Consider the following 10,975-nt stretch of genomic DNA (forward strand, 5'->3'; position numbering starts at 1 on the left):
TAAAGGAATTAATACACAGAGCTGTTTTCAACAGAAAGACTCAAAAACACCATCTCTTTTCACTGAATTCATCTTCTAAATAAATGGACCACATCTAGGAATTTTTCAGGCACTATTCACTGGGGGACATTTTTATGCCTTCTTAATTTATTAGAGGATAAAGGAGCGTTTCACTTTACAGAAGTTAACTAACTTGGAGAATTTTTGCAGTTTTCTTTAAAGAAAGAAGTCATACATGATGCTATGCAATAATGGGAATTTTATCCTAATCTTCCCTTAAAACCTTGCAATCAGCCAATCCTTGGTTATTTAACCTAGAGGGAAAACTCTAAAGAACTCCACATCCTATTGATTTCTAAAAAATGCTCTATTTCACCTATCAAATAAAGGTAAATTATAAAGCTTTTATAGTGAAAATTAGGACAAGTTCTATAATGAAAGAGCTCTTAACGCTTATAGCTTATAGGCTTGAGTTGTAGATCTAGCTATCACTAACCTGCCATGAGGCCATGACTAAGTCACCTGAATGCTATTTTTCATCTGGAAAAAACTAAATAGAGATGTTGGGCTTACTTAATGTAAAAAAAATAGATGAGGAATTTTTAAAACCTTCTAATGTAAAACTGGGGTTTAATAATATTAATAGCTTTTGAGCCTATTTAACAATGAGGATCTAGAAGAGAAATATGAACTCTAGTGTGTCTGAATCAGAACTACAAGTCTAAAGAAAGTAACCTTCCAATCTTAGAATAGGAAAAATAAAATGCTATATTAACCTGAGTCCAGAAAGAAGACCATAAAAATGTTTGAACTCAAAAATATCCCCCAACCTATCACCAAACAGAAATGTCAATACATTGAAAATAGAACTTACCAAACTGACAGAGATCAGTGAGTGCTTAGGTATTAAAATAGAAATTGCCTTCCACTTAAAGATTCCCCTGTTCTAAAGGAAGACTCCTTTGAATAATATTTCTGATATATACACAATCCTCAGATATATACCAGCTATCCCAAATACAGCAGCCGAGATTTGGATTCTACATTCTTCATCTCATACACTTCTAAAATCACAGTTTACATTTGGGCAGTAAATCTTAGTTATTGTACAGAAATTAGTGAACCATGCCACATGTCAAAGATATATGTAATTTGTAATGGCACGGCTGTTGAAAAGAATAATTGCCTACATTTCCAAATAAAAACTCTAATTAGAGGATATTTCTAATTTTTTTTTTTACCATATAGCCAATAGAATTTTGCATTTAAGAATAACACTTCTAATGATGACTGGTACCTCTGAGTGGGTAGGACTTGAAAAGACCAATTTGGATATAAATCACATTAGTAACACTATTAAGACAAATTCTTTTAAAGCAAGAAAAGCTATGTTTGTGTTACTTTTCCCAAGATTCTTCCTTGTTTGCAAACATTAAGATATTCCTTAGGTACATTAGGCTAGTTCTCCAATAGCTACACATTTACTGTCACAAGGACAGCCGTGAGAATTCTTGCGTGGTAGCACTCCCTAGCTAGGTGAAGCCCAGGGCACACATCCTTACCACTCTGCTCAACAGTGTGCTTGGTGCACTACATCTGCCTGTAGCGATTTCTTTCCTTATCCCCTGGAGTAACTTTCATTTTTCATGACAACAAATACATATATCCACTTTTTCACAGACCTTTTCTAAAAACAGTCCACTCTAAGATAATCTTGCAATTGTTATTCAACCACATTTTGGAGGCAGAGAAAAATAGGGAAGACAGAATTTGTAAAAGGATAGATTCACTTACCCCAAGAAGCAGGGGAGGGGCAACAAGAGAACAGACTATAGAATTTGCATAAACTTAACACAATCCAAATTTATGAAGTTTCAGCTTTCCAAATATACTTCTACAAGTTATATTAGGACTTCATGTGCTCCATGTTTGTTTCACAGAAGCATGCCATATAAGACAGATGACTGACATTCCACCGAATTAATATCCCAAAAGGAGCCAATTATAATGTAGCTATGCCACTAGGCAGCTCCAGAGCAAATGCCCCAAGCACATTATAAAACAACTCGAATATAAATAAAGACCGTTTTAGAAAGATATAGATCCTCATAGTAAAGGAGTGTGGTTTAGGATAAATCAGGTTAGAAGTAATTCTTATGACACTTGATTTTACTGAGATCCGCAATTCACAGGACATCTGAGTTTCTTCAAATACATAACTCAAAGTTGAAGCCTTGATGGAAAAATTTAGGATTTACAGCAGAGCCCTGACAACTCCTCTAATTATAGCATCTCAAAACAGAGGTGGAAATACAACACTATCTAGAATGTTTGCTGCAAAATGTTTTCCCAGAAACAAGATTATTAACAATTACTTTAGAGTCTGAAGAAAACTATTTACAAACTATTTACTCTTTCCAGTTAACATTTGCACTATAAAACTGTAACATTAACTATCACATGCCAGCCAGGAGCAGTGGCTCGCACCTGTAATCCCAGCACTTTAGGAGGCCGAGGCAGGCAGATCACCTGAGGTCAGGAGTTCGAGACCAGCCTGACCAACATGGTGAAACCCTGTCTCTACTAAAAATACAAAAATTAGCCGGGCGTAGTGGCAGGTGCCTGTAATCCCAACTACTCAGGAGGCTGAGACAGGAGAATCGCTTGAACCCGGGAGGCAGAGGTTGCAGTGAGCCAAGATCGCGCCATCACACTCCAGCCTGGGGGACAAGAGCAAGACTTTGTCTCCAAAAAAAAAAAAACTATCACATGCCTATGCCTCTGCCAACTGTCCATTACAGAATATTGACCAGAAACAGTAGTTCATGCTGAAAAGATTTTTAAAGTCTACCAACTCTCACTCAGCTTTGGCCCATCAGAAATCAGTCATCCCTACAAGAAACACATTCCCTTCTACCTTCTACCAGGCCACCAGGGAGAGGCAACAAAGCATTTTCCTTCTAAACCTTCTGAGCACTAATCCCTCTCTTCAGGGCAGAGAACGACCACTATCATTTAATTTACTGGCAAAATGTTCAGTCAGAACCAAATTGATAGAGCCATGAGAAAAATGTGGAAACAGATGTGAACCAGTTCCTGAAATCAGCTGCAGAGCAACAAGAGCCAACACCAGCTCTCTGCAAACCCAGAGTGAAGTGACTTGGTCTGGGGAGCTCAAACACTTTTAGCACAAAAGTTCCACAAGACAATGAAGGTAAGTACACTACTGGGGAAAGAAAGAGAAGCACCATTATTAGCTTGACAACAGAACACCTCAAATCTTCATCAACGTAAGAGTTCACTGAGGCATAAATAAACATTAGCACAATTGATATGTGTCTTTTATTTTTCCATATAAACCAATGGTTCTTAGGCTTTTGGGATAACAGACTCACACCCTCCTCTTTGAGAATCTGATGTAAGCTTCCTTACAGAAAAACACACACACAAAAAAGTTGCATATAACTTCAGAGTATTTCTGTAAGCCCAGCTAGAATGCCAGTTTTAGAAATGCCTCCTTGAAACATTACTTCTCTCATGTTTATACATATTTGGTCGTCTGAAAAAAGAAATGTAATACAGAATGAAACAGTATTTTTAAAATACTACTTTCTTCAGTAAGAATCCATTTCAATGCAACAAAATCAGATTAAAAGCAATTTTGGGCCAGGCATGGTGGCTCACATCTGTAATCTCAACACTTTAGGAGGCCGAGGTGAGTGGATCACTTGAGTTCAGGAGGTCAAGACCAGCCTGGCCAACATGGTAAAACCCCATCTCTATTAAAAATACAAAAATTAGGCCAGGCGCAGTGGCTCATGCCTGTAATCCCAGCACTTTGGGAGGCCGAGGGGGGCTGATCACCTGAGGTCAGGAGTTCGAGACCAGCCTGCCTAACGTGGCAAAACCCTGTCTCTACTAAAAATACAAAAAGTAGCTGGGCATGGTGGTGCATGCCTGTAATCCCAGCTACTCAGGAGGCTGAGGCAGGAGAATCACTTGAACCCAGAGGCAGAGGTTGCAGTGAGCCGAGATTGTGCCACTGCACTCCAGCCTAGGCGACAGAGCAAGACTCCGTCTCAAAAAAAAAAAAAAAAAAAAAATTAGCCAAGTGTGGTCGCGTGCACCTGTAATCCCAGCTACTTAGGAGGCTGAGATGAGAGAATCGCTTGAACCTAGAAGGTGGAGGTTGCAGTGAGCTGAGATCTCGCCATTGAACTCCTGCCTGGGCAACACAGCGAGACTCCATCACAAAAAAAAAAAAAAAAAAAGATATTTTGAAAACTAACTTTCATAATGTGTAAATAATCTTACTTCATTTTACAAAGAAACCAACCAAGAAGGCAACAATGTACAATAAATTTCCACTTATCCTAAAAATCAGAAAGTCCTGCCTGTTAACTAATTTGATTCTTTATTAACATGCAGATCGCCAGTTCCAAAAAAACTCAAATGCTATAACCTGATATGATGATCACACTGAACATAATCTAAACTATGATAACACAAAAAATAGAAGATCTTTCATCTCATGGGATCATCATTAAAATGTCAACTGCATAATGCAGAGTAAAAGTCTTATATTCACTGAAATGAATCTACACTGATATATTTGGAATGCTTTTTAAAAGCAATTTTTTTCTGACATCAACTTATTTGTCAGTTGTTTCTTCCTCTTGAAAACAGAGCCCAAAATGTGCTTCCTTTCCTTATATAAATCGAGATGCACTACTGGATCCTTTTGGTTTGGTTGTCATAAATGGAGAATGACTGTGCCTGGGCCTCTGAAGTTCATTAAAGAACTACACACAAGTGGTTTACCTGCTCCGCTCGTAGCTGCGGTGGCGAGATGGTGTTCTCCCTCGGTCATAATCAGATCTGTACCGGCTGTCTTGTCTTCTCCTGTCGGGACTGCGGCCTCGCTCCCGCCGATCCAGGGACCGATGCCTCTCACCTCGCCCATGACTGTGATCTCGGTGCCTGTGGTCATCATAGTGTTTCAGCCTTTCTGGGGACCTTCTCTCACTGGGAGCCTTTGGGAGTGGGTATGGAGGGAGATGTCTGAAATGAGGACTACTGCTGTTATTAGCACTGGGCAGGAAAGAACTAGGGTTGTTCTGGAAACTATTAAAACTGGGAGGTGGGAAGTTGTGGTGAGAATAGCCCGGAGGGTACTGATAATTAACCTGCTGCGGCATGACTGGAGGGGGCGGGGGATGAGGCATGGAGGGAGGGGGCATCATGAAGGGGAAAGTGCCTTGTCCAGGAGGTGCCCCAGGGACTGGGGGGTTATTAGGACAAGGCATTGGTGGTGGCATGGGAGGAAAACAAGGAGGAACTGGGAAGGGGTGCCTCATCTGGTGGTTGGGGAAAGGAGGCCTGATTGGGCAGGGGGGAAGAGGGCCTTGCGCTGACGGAGGCATGGGTGGGGGGAAGGGTACAAAGTCTGGTCGTGGAGGGAGAAAATTGGGGGCTGGAGAGTTTGAGAAAGTGGCAGAAGGGGCACTTGGAGGTTCATATTGATATTGCACAGGAGGCTGCTGAGGGTGAAGCAGCCTCAGATTTTGGGGCCTAAAGGATGGTGCTGAGGGTCTGGCTCCATGTCCTCCTCGTCCTCGGGGACACCCTCGTCCCGGGTGGAACGACATTCTGTGACTTCAAGGCAGAAAAGAAAAAGGGAAAAGTTTTTTTAAAAAATAATCCTCACTATGTAAACAGGGTTTCATAAATGCCTGACCATCTTGATGAGCAACTCAAAGACCCCCCAGTCAAGCCACTGGAATAGGCCACCCATTTAATACTGGGTTCCTGCTAATATCTGAAACCCTCATGCTCAATAAACTGCTCTTCCCCTTTCTTGGACACCCAGCCCACTGCCATGTTTAGTCCCTGGACCGACCATTCCTTAAAGCTGCTCCACTTCCAAAATGACCAATTCAACATCCCATTGTTCACCATTTGCTGTCATGCCTTTGCGCCAGTTCCCCTCTGATCTTGACCTCACAAGATCAAGAGGGCTTGCCTCCCCAGCCCCCACTCCCATCTGCAAATGCAGATTTGGGATTACCACCCCTCCTCTGTAATCCTCCACCTCTCCCTGCTACCAGACCCTTCACATCAGCATTTGGAAGTGCTCAGGTCTATTCCAGCATAAAGTACTTTCCTTGGCCTCCAGGTCTCCCTTGACTTTGCCCCTTCTTTGTCCTCCCCTTCACAGTCAAATGACCTGAAAAAGTTGCTACAGACCAAATGTTTGTGTCCACCCCAAAATTTATGCTGATGAAACCATAACGCCGATGTGATGCTATATGGAAGTGGGGACTCTGAGAGGTAATTATGATGGGATTAGTACCCTTATAAAGGGAGAAAGAGAAAAGAAATCCCCACCACCCACCCCTTACCAGGTGAGACTACAACAAGAAGGCAGCCACCTACAAGGCAGGAGGAGGGCGTGCATCAGAAACCTGGCTGTGCTGGTACCCTGATCTCAGACTGCCAGCCTCCAGAACTGTGAGAAATAAATGTTTACTGTTTAAGTTACCCAGTCTATAGCATTTAGTCATGGCAGCCCAAGCTAAGACAAAAGTGTGTATACTTCCAACTCACTCTAATCCAACTTCAGCTTCCACCACCACTCCAATAAGTGACATGATCAGTGCCCACCTTGTCTTGAAAACCAAAGGTCATTTTCAATCACCTTGCTTGATCTCTGTGCAGCAATCAGTCCAGTTGCCTCCCCAGCCCCCACCCCCATGGATGCGTTTCTTGGCTTCCTGACATGACGCCTTCACTGCGGCCTTCCTACTTCTCTGGCTGTTCCTCCTGACAGTCTCCCATACCAGCTTCTTCTCTGCTAGGAGGCCTTTAACCGTCTGGTATTCCTCAGGGGTCTAGCCCAGGCACTCTGCTCACTCTCTCTTCCAAAGTGACGCTACCCACCTGCACTGCTTCAATTAACATCAATCTGTCAGAAACTCCCAAGCTACACATTTAGCCCACAACTTCTGAGCTCCAGACCCACACTGCCAATTACCAACCCCATCTCTCTCCTTGAGTGTCTCACTGACTCTGCAAATTCAACATAACATATGTTAAAAGGAATTAATGACCTTCCCCTCCAAGACAAACATTTGCTCTTTTTCTAGTATTTCCTATCTCAATAAATGACATTATTAATGGTCCTTAAGACGTATACCAGGGAATCATCTGACTTGTCCTCCCTCACCCCCCATCCTTAGCTAAAAATTTACTTTAAAATTGCTGTCACTTATATGGCAACTATCCCTTAACAAAAAAATAAACAAAAAATCCAATTGTTTCTGCTTCATAAATATTTCCTGAATTCATCTACTTCGCACTATCACCTCTTACATGGCTATTACAATAATATCCTTGCTGGCCTTTCTACAACCACTGTCACTGACCCCAGGGCTTCGTTAGGTTCCTTGCTCTCACAACACTCTGTGCTGCTTCTTAGCAGGTCCTACAATAATTACAATCCACCTACTAAGGACCTAATTCCACCTTTAATGTCTGCCTGCACCTCGGAACTGCAAGCGCTGTCAGGGCAGCGCTCTGGGATTTCTATTAACTGTTCTGGTCTGGCTTCCTAGCCCTGGGCATGGCCCTCTGTTGTATTGTGCCCACTGTTGAAAGAATAAGCACATTATCCCCTCTCCCCATGTATCTAAATCCTTTCCACCCTCTATAGCCCAGCACCAATGTTTGCTTCTCTCTCGGTTCTCCCAAACTATTGCCATTCCCATCACAGCACTCACCATGTGTTGCCCTGCATCATGATGTACAGCCTGGATATGTCACATCTTCCACAGAGAATATAAGCTCTAAAAAACAGAAAGAATAAAACAGACATAAACATAAACATGTTTCCCAAACTGCCAAAGCTACAAAATATTTCTGCAATTACCATAACACTGATTTTGCAGTTTCCAATACACTTAGCCTACTAACAAAATTAAAAGCATGTTGAACTGTATTAAAGTTTCCAACTAAATTTTTAATGTCCTTAAATTTTAAAATGTCATTATTACTAGTTTTGCCAACTCAAAACTATCAGCAGCTAAAAAGACTTATAGGCCTAGATCATCTCTAATTTGTTAAAAGACTTAGGAAAAATATCATTTCCCCTCTCCCCCTTCATACTCTCGTTTCCTTCATGGTAAAAACATGTAGGCATAGGCCGGGCATGGTAGTTCACGCCTGTAATCCCAGCACTTTGGGAGGCCGAGGCAGGCGGATCACGAGGGCAGGAGGTGGAGACCATCCTGGCTAACACGGTGAAACCCCGTCTCTACTAAAAATACAAAAAATTAGCCGGGCGTGGTGGTGGGCACCTGTAGTCCCAGCTACTCGGGAGGCTGAGGCAGGAGAATGACGTGAATCCGGGAGGCAGAGCTTGCAGTGAGCCGAGATGGCGCCACTGTACTCCAGCCTGGGTGACAGTCTCAAAAAAAAAAAAAAAAAAAAACAACCCATGTAGGCATAGACCAAACACAAAAATCACAGTAGGACCAGCATTCAAATTCAAACATAACCACAATCTTGTTAACACACCAGTTAATGATTCTTGATTTTCATTCTCAGTTCCTCCCACAGAAAAACACTGTAAACATGAATGATTTTCCAAATACTTGAACTTCAGCAAAACATTTTTAAAAAACTCACATAAATATTGAGTACAAAAAGCTGTAACATAGAAACATTTTCCTAAAGTCTTTCTAAAAGTCTCATCAATAGAACTTTACTATGTAGACTTTCAAATGGCTCATGAAAATAAATTTCAGATTATGCTAGCAGTCAGTGTGCTTAATAAATAATAGGCACCAAATAATATCTGATTTTTTTTTTTTAAAGACACAGAGTCTACTCTGTCCCTAAGCTGGAGTGCACTGGTGCAATCATAGCTCACTGCTGTCTCTTACTCCTGGGCTCAAGCAATCCTCCCACCTCAGCCTCCAAAATAGCTGGAACTACAGGCGTGAGTCACTGTGCCTGACTCCTTATTACTATTATCCAGTCCAGTACCCTCATGATAAACCTGGGGCCCAGACAGGTGCTCCTGCCACCATAGGCTGCTCACTGCCAACAGAATCAAGTTCAAACTCTGTACTTGGCATTTAAGGCCCTATTGACTCTGGACCCAGGCTTGTTCTCCAGTACCTTCCCAAGAAAGACCCTACTACCCCATGTTTTCCCAATGGATTACCATTCAAGTACAAAGAACCAGCTAGTTCTTTGCTCCCGTTCTCCTCTCTAAAATCTCCCACCCTAGGCAGAGGTTGCAGCGAGTTCAGATCGTGCCATTGCACTCCAGCCTGGGCAACAAGAGCGAAACTCCATCTCAAAAAAAAAAAAAAATCTCCCAACATATGAATCTGCCCAGTGATTTTCTATCCATCTACCAATCTTAAATGCCACCTCCTCTATGAAGCCCTTCCTGATTCCCTTAGGTAATCCCATTCCCTCTAGACTTAGTCTATACTTAATCCTTTTACAGCACTTACCAGAGACTGCCTCATATCATAGTGAAGTATGCACATGTCTAACTCCTCCACTAGATTATCAGCTCCTTGATGATATGGGTTGATTCACAGTCATTTCTGTATCCTTCACATCCCCGGGAAAAGCAACCTACACACAGTAGGTGGTCAATAAATGTTTACTGTTTCACCAATAGTATATGTTTCCATGTTGCTACTGTACATTTCCCTTCCATGTACCTCCGCAACAGAAAGCAGACCTTTTCACTGAGTCATGCAATATTTAATGAGCCCATAAGTGGGAAGCACTGTCCCAGGCCCTGTAGACTCAGAGATAATAAGACATATAGCCTGTAGGATTCAAGGAACTCAGAACCCACATACAAGTAAGTGTTTTAAAAATACAAAATAATGCAATAAACACACAAAAAAGAGGTATGTGCAGGGCTTAGGGGAACACAAAGGTGTGTGCCGCACCTAGAGGTGGGCAAAAGTCAGGGTCATGAACACTCTTGTACAGTGTGTAACAAGAGCTGAACATTCACTGCCAGATCCTCATGGATGTTTCTGTAGTTAGAAAATCTAAAAATACTAATCATGAAATTGCCCTATTGAAGGCATAGTCCGGCTGTGTTGTGGATGCAGACTTTAATTCAAAAGTCAAGGAATTCACTGCAACTGGAAAAGTAACTCTCTTTTCTCCGTCTGTCTCTTCTCGGTTGCGATTTGGAAGCAGAGACACTGAAGGAGCTGTCCTGAATAGTTAACACGGCCAGAACGTCAGTGCATGTAAAAAGAATTTTAAAGTGTGACTACATTTTTATTGAGAACTCCCTCTTTCCCCAGGTGGATCTGCAGGACAGTCACCTTCATCCTGATCCGTAACTGCACATTTACTGTTTGCATCTCCCGCCAGACGGTACGCCCCACGAGGCAGGCGCTGAGCTCAGGATCTCACTCCCCTCCGAGAGCCGGGCGGCCCCAGGCCTGGACCATAGTGTGTGCTCCACAAATGAATGAAAGGTCTCCTTTTTCACTTCCACTTATTTGCGGGATCCAGGCCTAGGGTCGCTCTTTTGCCCTTAGCTGCAGATCTGAAGTGGGGCTGCCCGACCCCAATTCCCGAATGCCCTTCACCCCAGCCCCGGAGACTCCAGCCCCGTTTAAATCCTGACACTCGGAAACTCTCTTCTAACACTTGCAAGGTACCCCTTTTACCTATAAAAGGCTCTCGGGCCGCGAGATCGCCGTCAGATCAAAGCCAGGCTACTACTGCGGGTACCAAGACAGTGGCGCCGCCCGCGCCTCCGGAACAGGAAACCGAGGGAATTAAAAAGCAAACCTGAGAAAGCTGGGCCAAGGGAGGGAAAACTCTTCAGCCCACCGCAGGGTCTTCTACGCGGTGATTGGCGCGTCAACGAAAGCGATGGACGTCTAGACCAATCGTCAGCAAAAGACCCTTTGGAGCCCGCTCC

At 42.9% G+C, this 10,975-nt stretch overlaps 1 protein-coding gene across 12 annotated transcripts in view; it reads right to left on the reverse strand.

Moving 5' to 3' along the window:
* Positions 1 to 10,911, reverse strand: part of DROSHA (drosha ribonuclease III) — a 130,904-nt gene extending 119,993 nt beyond the window's left edge. For 7 of the 12 annotated variants that reach the window (XM_063664692.1, XM_063664691.1, XM_054488090.2 and 4 more), the window contains exons 1-4: positions 10,719 to 10,855; positions 9,525 to 9,651; positions 7,779 to 7,844; positions 4,822 to 5,655 (exon numbers count right to left, since the gene is read on the reverse strand). In XM_063664692.1, the coding sequence (XP_063520762.1) occupies positions 4,822 to 5,655; positions 7,779 to 7,798 (854 nt within the window). In that variant the 5' untranslated portion in view covers positions 7,799 to 7,844; positions 9,525 to 9,651; positions 10,719 to 10,855. Of the gene's footprint in view, positions 1 to 4,821; positions 5,656 to 7,778; positions 7,845 to 9,524; positions 9,652 to 10,718 lie in introns of all 12 variants that reach the window. The other 5 variants (XM_054488091.2, XM_054488087.2, XM_054488094.2 and 2 more) reach the window with 5 other exon arrangements.
* Between the last annotated feature and the right edge of the window lie 64 nt (positions 10,912 to 10,975).

Source organism: Pongo pygmaeus, chromosome 4 (genome assembly GCF_028885625.2).
Source record: "Pongo pygmaeus isolate AG05252 chromosome 4, NHGRI_mPonPyg2-v2.0_pri, whole genome shotgun sequence".
NCBI classification, from domain to species: domain Eukaryota; kingdom Metazoa; phylum Chordata; class Mammalia; order Primates; family Hominidae; genus Pongo; species Pongo pygmaeus.